Source organism: Callorhinus ursinus, unplaced genomic scaffold (genome assembly GCF_003265705.2).
Source record: "Callorhinus ursinus isolate GAN/ISIS: 27379988/994484 unplaced genomic scaffold, GSC_fseal_2.0 scaffold1, whole genome shotgun sequence".
Lineage (NCBI taxonomy): Eukaryota > Metazoa > Chordata > Mammalia > Carnivora > Otariidae > Callorhinus > Callorhinus ursinus.
Genome location: NW_027397063.1, coordinates 134,760,929 through 134,778,814, shown reverse-complemented (window position 1 = coordinate 134,778,814; position 17,886 = coordinate 134,760,929). Strand labels below are relative to the sequence as shown.

Below are 17,886 nucleotides of genomic sequence, written 5' to 3'. Positions count from 1 at the left end.
TATATAGTGTTTTCTTCATCTTTCCATTTCTATTTTTGTTCAGACTGACATGCTCTACTTATTTTATGACTTAAAGTTTACTTTCTTTGCTGTGTTTAACACATTGTTTGAATTTCATTTATCTCCTTTGTTTTCTTGTCTTCTATAGAATTAAATATTGACTAACAACAGCAAATATGTATTGTAGCACAGAATATTTGTGGCCCTCGAATAGGAGCTCCCAGTTAGTTTAGATGATCCTGCACCAGAGAAATATAGTTTCTGCTCTTTGCTTACCACGGTCCTCCATAGCTTGAGGAATGAACCTTTCTGATTTTGGCTGACCTGGGTTTTAATCCTTACAGGGTCAAGGTGTCAAAAGAAATTTTTTACATAAAACTCTTATCTCCTGGTCTTTGCAAAAGATATGGGAAGTAGTTGGTAGATGCTAAACATGTTTGGAGATAGGAACTGGACTATCTCTGAAGCATAAAGAGTAGGAAGCATGTGTGAGGTTAGGAAGACCTACAGGGTCTCTAATTGGGGGTTTTCTCAACCCCTTGCATGAATAGAATGCTCTCTCCTCTCCTAGTTTTTGTTACCAGGGATGGTATGCTGCTGCTATTGCTGCTGCTTCCTCTTTTTCCTCTCCTCCTGCTCCTCCTCCTCCTTCTTCTTTCTTCTTCTTCTTCTTCTTCTCCTATTTTGAAGCATCCTGAAGGAAGCCAGCAGTATACCCAATTAAATACAGAGACTGCTCCCTCCCACTGGTCCCTCCCTCAACCCATCTCTGGAGCAGTGAAGAAAAACACAACAGCCTACTTGATTGATTTTATTTTCATTTTTTATTGAAAGCTTCATCAAAGAAAACAGAAGTTTAAACCTAACATCCACTGATCTACAGAAAGCCCAAGGAACGGGGGAAATGGTAGCTAATTTGACTGTGGTACAGATGAAAAATTAAAAATAAAACCGGAAACACTATAGAGTTACAGAACTTTCCATGACAGAGACAGCAGTACAAAATGCTCTTAAATAAAGTTCGAATTTGAATGATGTTTCAAAGTTCCATGAAGTCAAATATGGCCTAAAACAAGGGTTTTAAAAGAAGCTGTGTCCCATTTTTTTTTAATTTAAAGAAACTAGAATTTCATAGCAAGTACAATTTTACATTTATTTTTTGAAAATTAAGATTCCAATTATACCAATTATATTCCTCTTCTTTTTAAATAAATAGAAGCATTAATTTCCAGAATGGAGAAAACTTTTTCAAGTGTCTCTTTGAAATAGTTTTTATAGTGCCTGAAAAGTATGAAATAACTCATTTTTTCATATATGAGGAAATAACATATTTTGGGGAGGAGGACAGAGCATCTTTCATAAGAATCTAAGACCAGAGGGTTTAAAACACAAAGCATAACACTAAAGTTACACTTTGGACACTACTTAAATTTGAAATGATCAGAAAAAATCCACTGGAGTGTCAAGGTCATTCACCCTTATTACTGTGATGCAAAATTAAAAAAAATAAATAAATAACAAAACAATGCATTTTTTTTTTTGCCAAAGATTTAAGATAGGGATAAGAGTATATATTTAACCAAGAGATGTTATTATATTCTCATAACTCAATTTTGAGTTGACCTTTTCTTCTGGTTAAAATTTCAATAGTGAACGAAACCAAAAGAGCTTTCTTTTGAGGGAAGCCAAATACTTTGCTACAATTTTTTTTCGGTTTGTATTTGCAAGAATACAGCCAACTCTCAATTATTTGCAGTGAATGGGAAAGGGACATTATGGATAGTAAAAGTCCATGGTATATAATGCACTGACTGTTTTACTAATGATTTTAAACTCCTTCGGTAAATCGAGACTTAACAAAGAAACAGACTGATTTGAATTTGATTTCCAAATGTTTCTTTTTCACCCTCAGGGTTAAATGCTAATAAAAGGAAATAGAGCCCAAGACCTAAGAGTTGAAAAAAGAAGACAAAACAAATCTACCAAGTAAATAGCCCTTCAAAAATTGAGAGTGATTGTATTTCTGCAAGACTCGGTCATTGGGGAAGTTACTAACTGGACTGAATAAAATGGAAGAAAAGTGTGACTCCGTGGCCCAGAGGTTCTTCCCTCAGACTCCAAGCTTGATCTCACCTCTGCTCCAGGTTTAAAGCTTCCTGAGTGGAAGAAGCGTTTCTTAAAATATTATTTTCCCTTTCAGAAATACAAAGAAATGAGTATTGAGAAGCGATCTGTCCTTTTTTCATGTGACAGGGAGCATATGTATTAGGGTATAAAATGAAAGAGAAAAGAAACCACCAATATGGGGTGAGCTTCCCTGCACCGGATGAGAAAAGATCTTTGGGGCCACTCAGGGATCTTATATTTAGCTTTGTATTTTCCTGAATTCTGTGCAGTCCACAAAGGACAGGCATGACCAAGAACACTCAGATTAAGGGACCGATTTCATATTTAAGAATATTGGGTAAGAAATGTTAAATTTGAGTTAGACTCAACTGTCTTCCGATGCCACGGTGGATGTCATTTGTAACAAATTGATTCATTAATGAAATCCCATTATCACTCTGTCACAGGAAGGGGGTAGTATACAGAATCAATGAGCCTGTTTAAATTCTGTCAGTCCCTCAGATTGGAGTGAGATGCTGTCAGTCTCAGTGAGCTCAAAATTTTGAAGGATGCCAGGCACAGTAACACAAAAAACCAAAATCTCATCCTTCACTCCCTACTGTGGACAAGATAACGTGAATCAAGTCTCTATGACATGTTTAAACTTTGTTATGAAGTATGATTCCTCAAATGTGCTCAACGTTGCTTATACACATACATAAATATTCCCCTTCATTAGATTTTATATCATCTAAAAACATTAATCACTGTAACCCACTTAAGAATTTCTCCCTGCTTATCAGCTCATCTGCAGTGGTTCGTGCACGCAAAGTAAGAATGAGACTGAGTTGTCAAATGTATTTTTAGTTTCCTACTAACATTATAATCTGTCTAGACAGTCCACTGAAACTTCGGAATCATGAAGACTGCAAAAGTGCTGCTCAAATCAAATCTCACTCTTCATTAATGGGGATGTCAGGCCACCATAAAAGATACATAGGTATATATTAGACATCGCAAATATTCAAATAATTTTTTTTTAGGAAAAAAAAGCTATTCTTTTTTTGTCACACATGAATTGAAATGATTTTCACACCGTTTTGCAAGGGGTCGATGTATTCTGCAGGGACAATGACCTTCCTGCTCCATCCAGGCTTTTTCTGCTCTCAGCCTTCCATCTCTAACACGAGTGCTTTTAATACCATGTAGTTTTTCACTGGAATGTGTGGAAGTGAGTCTTATATGCTATCAACTGTGGCAGATCTGTTAAAGTCACAGGAAGAAATTGATTCAAGTGAAGCATGGAGACAACATCTGAATGATTGAAATTTATCAAGGAAACAGCCAAACTGAAGTCAGGGAGAGGATTTTTTGTTGTTGTTTTGTTTTTAAGAATTTTATGTCACTTGCAACAATCAAGGTGTGCCAGTCTTCAAGGACAAACAGTCACCAGCACCTGCTAGCATTACCTTTAGCTTACCTAGGGTCCAAGACATCTTCAGAACACATGACCATGCATTGAGTCACTATGCATAATTTGTCTTCCCTGACAAAACCTTATCATTATTAAAAGAAAACCCACTCCTCCACTGACCATGTAACTAGAGTTTGGAGAAGATAACATTTATCCCATTTGGATTGTGGCTTTGGTTTGTTTCCTGATGTTTAGAAGCCTTGGCAGTTAAAGTCAAAAGGAAAAAATGGAAATATCTGAATAAATATTTGGAAATCTGAGCCAGAATACTTAAAAAAAAAAAGAGCCCTAAATAGGATTAGAATCACCATAATATTAGTTGCTGATTAAATCAGGATTCTGATGTCTGCATATATTGAACACACATTTTGGTTTGTTTTATTCTTCATACAATGTAATGCTGCTTACCTGTTGATGCTTTTTGTTTATTCCCCCAGACTTGACTCTTAAAAACAATCATTAGGTAAGATGACAGATGCAAATTTGAACATGTGTCATTTTTCCTTCTTTTTTTTTTCTTTTTGGTTTGAAATAAGATATTTTCTAGAATGGCATGATATAAAAAATCCAAACACAAAACACACGTGGACACATAAAATGACAGGTAATTTCCTTGTGCCTGAAGTGGCTTAAAAAAATTGAGATCATTGAAATTTCATAGTTGAAAAAAATGTTTCTGAATGTATAAATAAAGCAGTAGTTTTGAATAGAAACAGGAAGTTACCTAGGCACATTCATCAGCCACATGGTAGCTACCTCTTAGCCTCATTGTTGATTGCGTAAATGAGACTTTCTTTGTATCACATTAAGGTTTTTTTTGTGTGTGTTTTTTTTTTTACAGAAACAAAAGAAAGTATGTTGGTTTCATATTCAAATGAATTATGCCCAGGATAATCCTTATTTATACAAAGAGTTCAGAGACTGAAAAAGAGAAACGAAAAGCACAGTTCCTATACATGTTCCTTAAACCCCCTGAAACTCAGGGGCCTGCTTCTCAAAGATAAAACTTAAGTGCCACCCGTGAAATACATGAGAAGCTTGAAGGACGGAACAGAAGAAAGTACACATCTAGGATTCTCTCTAGAGCATGGAAAACCATTAAGGATGGGTGTCAACAGATGGAATTTCTCTGTAGCAGCACATGCTACATTTTCTTGGATCCATTTGTGCCTCTGATTTGGCTGCAAAGATAGGGAGCCACTTTCTAGACTTGAGTTTCCAATTCATGGGGTTTCAAATAAGAGAACCGGGCTCACTTCTGTTAACAGGTCACAAATCGTTGAATATTGACAATTTCAGAACAGCCAAACTCATTACTGATATTGACCTAATGGGATTATGATTTGCCTTTTAAGTTTTTTTAGTTTTTAAAAGCCTACCATTTTTTTTTTTTTTTTTTTTACAGTGCACTTAATGCATTTCCCTCTTCCTTCTGGACTAAGACAGGTTCCCCCGACTTAGTTTGTGAAAAGACTTTCACCTATCTAATTCCAATGATCCCTTCAGAAAGCAACTCTGTGCATAATTCAACCAAGTTCCATCGGTCTTAGTTTCAGGTAAAACTATACAGGTTGAACATGGATTCCATGAGTCAAATACACAGAGATGTTTGTTAAGTCAATCTAATTCATTTTAGACAAAGTTTTGCATCATTCTCAATGCAAATATATCTCCTTTGGCTTAAAGATTGAGCAAACCTAATTCTTTTGGTTCTTATCAATATAAATCATATAATTTCTTGATTGTCAACTAGCATTTTAAAAGCTTACCTAACTTCCACTAACAGAATCTTCAATCTGATTGGTCCTACTTGTCTCAGAGTTAAACTGAAACAAAAAGGTCTATTTTTGTCCTTCTTCCGACAACACCAGGGTATGAGAATACAATGACAGGAGGCAAAAGGTGGCTGTTCATGGCAGATGAACAAAGACTGAGGTGAGAAGACAAAACCTAGAGGCGTTGGACTTGAGAAGGAAGACTATTGTTACAAATACAATGAGACCTTTTCAGGAGACCACTCATCACTTAACAGAATATCTAAGCCTTTTTTTGACAAGTGACCTTTCAGACCAGTTCGGGAAGGACCTTTAGTTCAAAGTTCACAGAAAGGAATTTCAACCTGTTAAGCAAGTGTCTCAACTTATTGGTGGCCATCAATACAGGTGTCACTATTCAAGAGAGCTAGTAAGGAACCAGAAAAGCTCACGGAATGAATATAAAGCCGTTTGGCTCTGTCAGTTGGTATCCAGAACTCTTCATGCTGAAACTGCTGAACACAGCAGGTGCGAGCTATCAACAAATGCACATTAGCAAGAAAACAAAAACAGAAACAGAAACAAAAACAAAAAAAAAAACACCTTTTGTTTTGCTCTGTTTTGCAGTATATAAAACACCAGTGGAAGGTAGTTTAAACAAACAACAAAGTAAGAACTGGTCCGGCCATGTAGGTCAAATAAAATTCTTAAAAAGAAAGGAGAAGAAAAGGAAAACAACCTCTATCTTCTGGACTGCAATAGGGTGCCACTTCATCTTTGGTATAAAATAGGCCATCCATAGGCTGAATTTGATCACAACTAGGAAAGACTACAGAAATTGTCAACAATTTCTCTATCTATTGCTTTTTTTTTTTTTGCACTTTTTGACCATAAGCTCCTATCTACTTAAGTTTTTTTTTTTAATGCTCTTAAGCTAGGTTTTGCAATGTGACAAGCAAAGCTGACTAAAAACTTTGTAAAGCTCATAAAAAAGACTGCAGATAAAAAGCACTAATGCTTTTGCTAGCGATCACGCTTCGTAAATAAAAAAAATCTGCATTCTGCCCCCAAACACGCATTATTTCTAATGCAGTTGTTTTTAAACCAACATTAATAACTTTACCGTAAAATGTTTTAGCCTTCTAGAATGATTCAACACTTAAGACAAAGTTCATGAAAAGTCCCAGCATTTTCCCAATTCTTGCAGTTGCCATGGTTTCTTTTATCAACAAATTTTCTTCAAATGAAGAAAAAACATTTTCTTTTAAACTGTACAGTTTTTTTTTTCACCCTAAAAACTCATAGTCTTAAACTTCTGTACCAGTTAAAGCCGGCACAATATTTCAATTCTTTCTTGAATTTTTTTTAACAAGACGTTGACAGCTTGCCTCGAGAGCCTTTGACGTCCTTAAAATTAAGGCAATTAAGATTCAAGATAAACCTTACCTAAGTATTTCTAAGAAAAAAATAAAATAAAAAACAACCCACTAGATTTAAACAAAGGGGGGAAAAGAAAGAGTAGCTTAATTACTGAGGAAGACAATTTGTTTCCATTTCTGCTTTGCCCACCTCTTGACATCTGATTTTCTGTTAAAAAAAAAAAAAAATCTGTCTACATCTTCTGGTAAATTCTGAATTCAAATGTTCTTCCAAATATAATGTCAACTTTCTGTGTTTTGTTTTGTTGTTGGTTTTTGTTTGTTTGTTTCCTCTTCTGGGATTTTTTCTTTAAAAAAAAACGATGGCGAAAGTAAACTGTCAGACCACATGAAGGAACCATTTGCACAGCACATAAAAACACTTTGTTTTCACTGGGTATAGTAGAAAATTAAAAAAAAAAAAAAAAGCATTCCATCGACGCCTGTGCAAACTGGAAGCCAACTTCCTGTTCAATGAAGTTTCTTCGTTCAAGGCAAAGTTTCAGACGGACATTCTTCAGTCTTGTTTATGGTCTGTGGAAACAATCGAGTATGAGTGGTCATTATATCAAAGCAACTTTGAAATCACCTCATATGCTCTCTTCCAGTGAGGTCTCTTTAAAAGATACCAAGCTCTTTCAATATCTAGAAAATTGTACAAGTTTTAAATCCTGTCACTTTCATACAATTATATATTTGAGCCAGAGAGTTTGTTCTCATTGAGTATCAAGGCTAATAGAACAAGAATATTTTTTGGTCTAAAGTAATAAATACTACAACATATTTGAGCCGGAGAGTTTGTTCACATTAAAGGTCAAGGCTAATAGATCAAGGATATCTTTCAATTTAAAGTAGTAAATATGACAAAAATACCCAGACAAGTAATACTCCCTATGTGCATGGAACCTATTTTTCAATGTCTGGCTTATGTTTTAGGTACCCCCAGAAATTCTGTCCTTTCAAAACTCCTGTGGGATTCATCACTAATTCAGTCAACAAATGTGCCCATCCCTACTATGTACCCAAGATACAGCAATGGTTGGTGTATCTTGGTGTATCTTACCCTGTGGTATTCACCAAGTATAATCACATAAGCCTTATTTGGCCCAATAAAGTAGTAAGAGAGTTAAGAGGGAATGGGTTTTGTTCACTTTCCCTCATCCCCTCTTCTTCCTTATTTACCCATCTCATCAAGATTTTTAATTCTTGAGAACAGGCACTATATTCTACTACTTTTTACTCTCCATGAATCTGGCAGATGGTATGCACGTAATAGGTGTTTCACTAGACAAATGCAGACAAATGACATTTTTAGTTATGCCACTTGGCCTAGCCTAGCCCAAATAATGTCTTCTCCTTCTGCCCCATCTACAATTGCTGGACTGAGCTTCTAGTGGGTTGACTTCCATGCTTAGCTCTTCCATCCACAGACTAGAATTTTGTTAAATAATTTCAGGGATGTGCTATAAAAACCGATTTTTGAAACTACAGGTCAATTTATTTATTTTAAAAGATTTTATTTATTTGAAAAGTAGGGGGAGCAGCAGGCAGAGGGATAAGCAGGCTCCCCACTGAGCAAGGAGCCAGACCCGGGACTTGACGCCAGGACCCTGGGATCATGACCTCAGCCGAAGGCAGACGCTTAACCAACTGAGCCACCCAGGCGCCCCTACAGGTCAGTTTAGATGAAGCTCACTTCTCTCAGTGCTTTGCAGGTTCTTCTGACGCCCAGTTGCTTAATTTACTAAAGAGGACTCAGGGTTGCTGAGGTTGTACAGGTTGTTCACTGCACAAGATGCATGACTGAGTTTGTGGGGGCTAAATTCTCACCCAAAGTCTGGTGCAGGGCTGCATCTGCTCTGAGCAAGTGGGCTTTATTCAAATTTACAAAATGCCCTTAAGGATGTTTTAAGGTATATAACAGGTAGGCTGGGATGATCCAGAGAAGTTCTTTTTCCTAATTTGGAAACAGCACTCATACGAATTCACTATGTCTCTGAGAAGCCTGATAAACTTGTTCTTAGAATCATGTAAGAAAAGCAACTAGTTGATAGTTGATATTTCCATTTTTAACCAATAGTTTAAGTTTCTAGGAATACATAGTTTGTGTGTGTTATGTGAAAAAGTGGGGCTTCTTTTAAGAAGAAATGCAATTAAAAATTTCATACCATCAGCAACAATTAGGGAAACTTTATTAGTAGTAGTCATGGGAACCATGGTATATATGTGATCTCTATTCCTTTGCAAAATACAGATTTACTCCATGAATTTCTTAAAAATCGCCCTTGTTGTGGGAACAAAACTTTTCTCTTTGCTCGGTTTTGTGTTTTTGTTTTTTGATCTGTTCTTTGCTCCCACTCCCATCTTCCACCTGGTCTTGTTATTCATTTAGCAGAAAATGCCTAATACACCGTGAATCTCTGGAACAGCTGCTCCATGAACGGTGTCTTAGTCAATGGGCTACCCTGACATACAACACCCACACTGCTCAGGTATGTCACATGCACTGGTCTTGAGGCATCCATATTTATGAGCTAGGCTACAACTACTTTCAAGCTCTAACCTTACCAAATGTTTCCAATGGCCCTCTCCCAACAAGTGGTCTCATTGTTACATGACAACAAGTGGGGAGCAATGAATGGCTGTCCTTTGCCTTTTCTTGGTTGCTAGCTGAAGTTGGAAGGGACAAGGTGTTGCTATTTAATAGAACTGAATTCACTCCTATCCACCTTCTCTGTCCTAGATGAGATGTGAAAGTGCACATTTACATAATGCTTCTGTATTGCCCTGAAACTTCTCATCCTCCCCTCCAGTCCCCAAAGAAAGCAGAGTGGATAGATTAGGAAGTAGCAAACCACAGGCTTAGAATTCCAGACTTTTAGAAGTGGAAAGACATCTTTGGAATCATCTAAGGATGCAATGTCCCCCAGTGTCATTCCTGACAGATTAGCTTCATGTGATGCCGTGTGAAAAGAGGGATTCTGTGGTCCAGAGTTTGGGGGAAACTGCACATTATGCTCCCACTCCTGCACTACCCATAGGTAAACTAAACATATAGGAAGGGCACCAACCAAGAAGGGTATCAATATAGAAACAAACTTATTTAAAGAACGTAATCTTTTCAATTAGTATCAAAATAATTATCCTGTTGACAGTGAACATTTTGTTACAGTTCTTTAGTAATTTAATATGTTTGAAAAAACTCTCAGAATTCCCAAGTAGGAAGTCCAGCCTACAGGACATGCTAATCTTTCAGGAAGTGAAATGTTTGATTTATCTGGCTTTCTAAGAGGTCCGGCCATTAGCATTTTAATAGCTTTGAAGAGAACTGCAATTAAGAAAGCATTTCACTTAGGTTAGAGGGTGTTTGCCTAAACTCCTTGGGACCCCCAATCCTCCACCTCAACTCCAGGGAATGGTGGTAAATCCTCCCTCAGCACTAAAACCGAGTTTACACTCTTGGGAGAACACTGATCTAATCTCTTGCTCTAAAGAAGAGGAAAAGGAGGCTCCAAAGGGCTGAGTGACAACTAGTAGGTGGCAATCAGAATTTAACTTTGCTTGAAGACTTGTACTTTTCAAGCCCTTGTCATTTTTAAGATTTTTACGATTTCTTAAATAGCACAAAGAAAAACTGCTAACTTGGGCAGGAACTGGAATTTCCACAGAACTTCTCAAAACAAACCACAGGTATCCTATCTGTCTTTGCAGATAAGAGCGCCGAAATTCCCTTTTGCATGAGTAGCCTCTTTTAACGAGGAAAAAAAAATCATGAATACAAAATGCGAAGACCTGTTTTTTAGCTTGGAAAGTGGCATTTGGAATAGTAAAATATTTGCTGCTATAGATCCCAAATATAACCTTTCGATTCATATATGCACATCATTTCTACTTCTCAAACTTTGATCCTGCAACGTTCTGTTGTGATGTCTGTGATTTTCTTCAAAATATCTTTAGTATAGACATTATGGTGCTAAATCTAAGTGTGACGGGTTAAGCTCCTTTTCCAGGGCACTCAGCTACCCTCGTCCAAATTTCACGCCCCACAGGAGGTCAGCTACCATTTAATGAGAAAGGCCAGAGGTTTGCACAAGTACTTTAAATTGTCCGTATCTCAATTAGCATAATGATCATCAGAAACGGGTTGCCTAAAGAAAGTAGTGGCATGGTAATTAGCATAATGATGCTGGACATCAGCTGCCATTTGTGAAATTTGGACTATTCAAGATCACTTGGATAGGCTAAAATATTTTAGAGATCCTCTCCACTGTAGGTGAAAGATACAGTTAGAATGTATGGACATTTGTAGCCTTATAACTTTAGGGATACTTCTTGTGGCTTGATCTCAAAACAATTTATTAATTTATTTGTGCCTGCTTTCTTATGAATGCTTCCCTGACAAATGTCTCTGTGGGAACTCTTGCGTCCCTCAAACTTTTCCCAGGGATGGTTATATAAGCACCCAGGTGTCTACATGAACCACATACTTAGCTCAGTTCCCAGGGTCTTCTTAAATGGTTCTGTAGACTCTCATGCCTTAACATGACACAGATCAGCTGCCCTTGGCTGAAACTGATAAAACCTTGGATAAAGCCACACTCATTTCTTCCTTTTAGAAAATTTCAGAATAGATTGTTATCCATCAGTGTATTTGACCTAGAATACTATTTTTGTTTTCATGCAATATATTATTGTTCTCTTTTCAAGTCAAAAAAGCTCCCGGCACATAGGGACAACATGTCAGAGAGAGTAAGTTGAGAATATAAACAGGACCTGTTAACAATTTTCTCCAGATTTGAAGAAGTGTACACGAGGCCATGCAAGTGGTGTTCACATGGCACACGTTTGAAATGTCCCATGTTCCAGTGTGCTTTCATCTCTGGCATGTTGCCACAAACTGGCCCTGTGGAACATCCTGTAACATACATTCCTGAAGAAGTGCAAAGGAAAATTCCTCCCAATGAGGAAATCCCTCGCCATAATGCTTACCACTGTGGGGACACACGGGAGGGTTTCCTTCTTTGATACCCTATCATCTGTGGAAAGGCCCAAGTTATCAGCCATAGGAATCTGAGGTTCAAGGCACGTAACCATGTGACCACGGTGGCGGTGGTGGGAGGTAGTTTTAAAATGTTTAAACACTTAAAGCTTTCTGTGATCAGACTCAGACTTCCTAGTATAGTTCAAGGAATAAAGCTTCTTTGAATTGACTTATTATAAGGATAATTAAATCCCTTATCTTTCTCTATAGATCAGGCCTTCCTTGGTTTTATCTTATCTGCCCCTGTGAGTAGCATCAATAACTCGGGGGTTCTGTTTGGAATTGTAAAGCCCGTTTTCCTTTTTCCTCTTACTTCAATCTACCCTTCCTGCCCTTACCCCCCACCCTCTACCCCACTGGACTTTCCACCATCTTACTTCCGACCTTTGTTCCCTATTGTCTGACTTCTTGCAATCATTGGACTGTTTCCATTGCTTTCAAATCCACTGTTTACCTCAGCTGGAGGAGCATTTGTAGAACAAAGGAAGTGCTGTCCAAGCACCTCACTATGACATCTGAGGTAGATGTTAGAATCTGGGTCCAACCTGCTTTTTTACACTGCTGTGCTATTCTGAATCCCCTTCTCAGAGGAGCAGTCTGAGCTTTCCCACCCCTGGACTTTGGCCAAGCTGTTACTCCCCCTGGAACACTCCTTGACTCTGTGTAAGAGCCAGTTCCAGTTGCCACAACCTCCACCAAAGCTGACCCAGTCGAGAAAAATTAAATGCATTCTCCTATTACTATAGTATTCTTTAAAAGAGCCCTGTTCGTTTTCTCCCTTGCAGTAGACACATCATGTCTATGTGTACGTCCAAGTCCCGTACTAGACTGTAAACTCTGGAGGGCAGGGATCCTGTCTCCCAGCAGAGAAACTGGCCTGATGCTGGATGCTCTCAAGTGTGGAAGTGGGGAGGGAGGCTGTCACTGGAATCTGGGAGAGGCAGACATGTCCTCTACAGGTCAGGCAGGGCATCCTCTTTCCCAGCGCATCATACAATGGTCGTGAAAGGTAGGGACAACCTGAGAAAGAAGAGAGCATCCCATTGTGGGCTCTAAGTGGGGGCAGCTGAAGCTGATTGAATCAGGCAGGGAAAAGAGAATGTTACAGATAGTCGCAAGAAGGGGGACATTTGTATCCTGAAAGCCATTCTTGAAACACATCCTTCCACACCCAGCCTCCACTGGTTAGTGGAGTCCTTAAAATATAACTCAATTGCTGGCATACCTTCCCTTAATGCCTTCCAGAGCTTTAGTGGCTCTCTTCACATAGAACTGAGAATGATTCCTGTATACAAAGCCAAGTATCCAAGGACCAAAGGCTCTATAAAAACTGCCTGTTTGACTCTGTCTCCTACATCCACCCCCCCCCCCCCCCCGGCCGACTCTTTCACTACACTCTAGCCAGAGGTCCCCATTCTAGACCTTTGGTCTTCCTGTTTTTTCTGCCTAAATTGGTTTTTTTCTCCAAATCTCTCCAAGATTAGCTTGTAATTATTATCTTTCAGATCCAGGCCTCTGTGAGAGGCCTTGCCTGATACCAAATCTTAGGTATTTATGCTGTCATTTTCTATCACAAGAATCTTTTTTACATATTGGCGTTGGCTTTGCAATTTCGTTTTTTTTTTTTTTTTATTGTTTGCTGATTGGTCCACTGACTGTGAGTCTACTCCTAGCAGGAAGTAAACTCCAAGAGAGTAGGAAAGGCGCCTGCCTCCTTCATTGTTCTTTTCCTGGCATCTGGAATTCTGGGGGTCACGTAGTAGGCACTATATCAATAATTGTTGACTGGGGGGATGAAAGCATCTCTTTTATTTATCCAGACATCATTGAACTGTTAGCAAGAAGGGTCTAGGATCACTCACTTCCTCATTATGCTCTGAAACAGCAAAAGCCAGCTTCACCTACTCACCAAGTGGTTCTGGCAAATACAGCAGCTCTCAATTCCCACCCGTGTCTCTCACCGTGCTTCCCACAACCAGTCTCTGCTCCTTTCTCACACATTACCCTCTGAACAGACTGAAAAAATTCCAGTATGCTGGGAACAGAGTACCAGAGACTACCATATTGTTCCGTGTGTGTGAAAGTGATTCACATAGGCTATAGGTGAATTAAAAATACAAACAAGAAACAAAACCAAAAACACAAAATGGTTTATTTTTATGGATCTTTCCTGAAAGCTGTTATGTGAAAGTAATGATAATAATAACACTTTTATTATTATAAAGGTTAAGTCATGTGGTCAGCACATTTAATTTGGAAGACTACCTTTAGAAGCTAAGCTACTTAGAGGAGACTCCATTACCATGATTAATCTTTCAGCAACAAACAAATCTCTAAATATGTATTGAGGTTAAAGAGGAATGATTAAGAAATGGGAGCAACACTCAGCAGACTAGGAAGGATCTCTCCGGAATTCTCTATTCACTGGGGCTTTGATTGCTACCTACAGATTAGAATAGTTTGCAGGACAAGACATCCGTATATAGACTGAATTTTTGTTAATTACTTTGGCTTCAAAACCTCACAAATTTTAGTCTACATAATTACTCAACACAAAGCCAACAGTACTTTATAAGTGATTTAAAGATTTGCAAGAGTAATTCTGATACATGATTGTCGCTTTGTCATTTAATTCCTAAATAAGACTCCACATTGTTTTAGATTTTATAGCACCCTTTTTCATGAATTACTTTACTGGGTGTTCAAGGTATCCCTGCAAAGGGAGTGATACTGTCTTCATTTAGGAATTCATGCAGGCTTACTATCCAGTTTCAAGTGGGAATACTGGAGTTTTTTCCAAAAATATGTATAGTAGTTTTTTTTTTTTTTTAATGCCCCCTTCTGTATTTAAGGCTTAAGTGAAATTTTACATTAACTCTGGGCATGGCCATATGACTTGCTTTGGCCTATGGGGCAGTAGTAAATGTGTCCAAATGGACTGAAAAGTGCTTCATTTGGGCTTCTTCTCTTGCTGCTCTCTGAATTCTGAGACTTCCATGTGAATAAGCTGATGCAGGATCAGAAACACATAATCCGATTGCTTCCATCATATTCAACCAACAGACAACTAACACCCAGAAGCAGAGCCGCAAAAATGACCATCAGCTGTCCCCAGGTGCTTGAGCAATTCTAGTCAAGACCAGAAGAACTATCCACCTGAGGTCAGCTTAAGTTGCCGGCCCACGAACTAAATAAATAGACCCATGAACTAAATAAATGCTTGTCACTAAGTTTGGGATGGTCTGTACTGCAGCCAACGCTAACAGATGCAACATGAGAGAATGGTGACAAGATGGTCGATCTTGAGGAAAAGAGCTTAGTGTAGCCCGAACTTACTTAGACTGTTGGTAAGAATATGCAGGTGCATGTTCGTTGGATGTGTCCACTGCTATCTGTTGCTGCTGACCACTGGTGTCCTGGGATGAAGGTGCCACTGTCTGGGGAGAGGTATCAGCAACAACACCCTAAGGAGGCAAATAAGAACACAAAAGCCTTACTGGCTTTAGCAAAGGGCCTTCTTCCAGATGGACTATAGGGAATACCCCTCTTCTTTTTGGCTTGAGTAGAGTTGCACTCGGCCAAATGAAGCTACAGGAAGTACCCCAGGGAAAACCAGACAGCACATTTGGATAAAGGCTGAGGAATTCACTTCAATGTGTCACCAAGAGGCCTTGCCTTCAGAAACCTCTACTGTAGTCGAATGGTCAGAAAATCACTTTCGCCAAACTTAGAACTTTTAAACCATGGTTGCATATAGCCACACTAAATAATAATTTATTAATCAAAAGCTCATGCAGGATTCCTATAAAAACTTGTATATTCAAATATTTCCCTGGGGTAGAGTACCGTGTCGTGTCATGTCTCTTTGACTTGGCAAAACAATGGACCTAAAAAGAAAAGGAAGGAAAGAAAAGAAAAGAATACATAAAAGCTTGGAATTCTTTTAAAGGCATATTGTTAGGTAGGTTTTCCCTTCAGCAATTTGGTTTGTTTGGGTTTGTTTTGTTTTCTACAACATGAACTAGAATTCATTTCGAGGTTTCAGAAAACAGACATCTTTAATCTTGATTTGCTACTTCTCTCACCCTCTCATTTCTCACAGATACCAACAAGGATGCCAACAAGGAGTTGATCATCATTAGGGATAGATGTTTGCTTCTGAGAAAGGCACAGGTGGTTTTATCTGGCAGGTGGGAGGCCTAGAGAAGGTATCTCTCTGAATATGTTCTCTTGGTTTTACTCATAGCCTTGGACTCCTACAGTGATGTCAGGTTTCAAACATTTTGGTCAACTCTCTATCCCTAACTAAACCGTTCTTCAGAATCCAAAAATTCTCCCTATATTCTCCCTAATTCTCCCACCAGCATTTACGTGTGCGGATATTGGTGAATTTTCAATGAGTGTTTTACATAGAAAAGAGATCGGTGCTTTCTCTATACGCACAAATTCAAAGCAATCTATTAAAGTGTACCTCCATTTTTCTTAGTGAAAGACTTTTATTTATTTATTTACTTTTTGTAATCGTTATGCCCAATGTGGGGCCTGAACTCACGACCCTGAGATCAAGAGCTGCATACTCCACCTACTGAGCCAGCCAGGTGCCCCAACCCAAAGGACTTCTTTTGATCTATAGACTTCTTCTTTAACTATAATTAGACTGTTTCTAATAAGTCACAGTGTCAAATGTGCCCCATTATTTTATAGTCATCAAAACGCTCAAATTCTGTAGGTAAGCATATCCATATGTCAGTATAGACAAAGAAGAATGCAAATATGTGGTAGAGATCTATGCTTAAAGTGCCTAGAATGTCTAGATTCATTAACTGATGATCTAGATGCTTTTTGATGGTCAAATACAGCAACAAACAAACAAACAAAACCAAAAAAAAAAAAAACACATCTATTTTAAACACATAGTCTTGAAATTCTGAAAAGCCAATTAAAACCTGATTAATACTGACATATTCTCTGGGGCCCACAGGTCTAGAGCACATAAAAGATTTAAAACTGGACCTCCTTGGCTTCCTAAATTACATGATGGTATTCTCTTAAAATTCTGTTTTTCCCAAACCTTGGTACGAGCAAACATCTGGCATATACCAAAACAAACACTGTGTAAGATCCAATTTATTCTGTGAAGATTTCCCCAATCTCTGTAGTTGTAGAGATTGAGCAAGTCATGGTAGCCTTCTATGTGGAGTGGTGCCAGCACCCTAGTTGCTGGCCAACTCATGGACTAGCAATAGCATGGACTCCAGAGGAGTCCCTGCTGTTGGGAAGAAATGCACTGTGACCATAATGGCAAATGCCATCAGGAGAAGGGGAGGAGGGGCAAGAGACAACAATAGCTAGGACTAGACAGAAATATACACATCTAAGTGTTTTACCACTATCTACATAGCTCTATGCTCTCTTCCTTTCTATGTAGCTTGCTGGCTCTGTCCAGTAAAGTAATGTGTACAGGGGATGGGTTCAGCCCAATGGAAAGAGGGAAGGAAAGGAACAAAGTTTCTATTAAAGACAAAATGTCTTCATCATTTGAGGTACCCACAGCCATAAGAGGGTGCAAATAAATCGGAATCTGGGGATGGGACCCAGGCATAAATATTTTTTAAATCTCTCTAAATAATTGCAGAAAATAATATACAGAAAATTTGAGAACCAGTGCACTAATGTGAACATAGATCCCCAAGGGATCTTGTTAAAATGCAAATTCTGACTCAGTAAGTCTGGGTGGTGTCTCAGACTTTGCATTTCTAACAAGCTTCCAGTGATGCTGCTGATGACGCTGGCCCAGGGACACTCTTTTGAGTAACAAGGCACTAGCAAACTCATTTTTGCTGGTTTAGTGGCAAACATTTTTTCCTGCCCTATTAATGAGTATTTGCGGTTAACCTTTAATGGGGTAGTGATCTGGTCTCTGATCTTTTAAGTATTAAAACAATACTCCCCTCTTACCTCTACAGCAAACTGATTTATTTCGTGGGCAAAGCACAACATAGGCATGTTGGTGCACTTTCATATAGTGAACTTGCAATGTCAAATTTTAGAGTGGCACAAAACCACACATAAAGATTGCTTGGGTTATGGGGG

At 38.5% G+C, this 17,886-nt stretch overlaps 1 protein-coding gene across 9 annotated transcripts in view; it reads right to left on the bottom strand.

The window, feature by feature from the left end:
- Window positions 1-805: 805 nt before the first annotated feature.
- The window catches only part of RBMS3 (RNA binding motif single stranded interacting protein 3), a 1,359,336-nt gene continuing 1,342,255 nt past the window's right edge, over window positions 806-17,886 (bottom strand). For 5 of the 9 annotated variants that reach the window (XM_073901133.1, XM_073901139.1, XM_073901145.1 and 2 more), the window contains 2 exons: window positions 15,130-15,257; window positions 806-7,286 (listed from right to left, as the gene is read on the bottom strand). In XM_073901133.1, the coding sequence (XP_073757234.1) occupies window positions 7,280-7,286; window positions 15,130-15,257 (135 nt within the window). In that variant the 3' untranslated portion in view covers window positions 806-7,279. Of the gene's footprint in view, window positions 7,287-15,125; window positions 15,258-17,886 lie in introns of those variants that run through there. The other 4 variants (XM_073901128.1, XM_025883316.2, XM_025883325.2 and 1 more) reach the window with 1 other exon arrangement.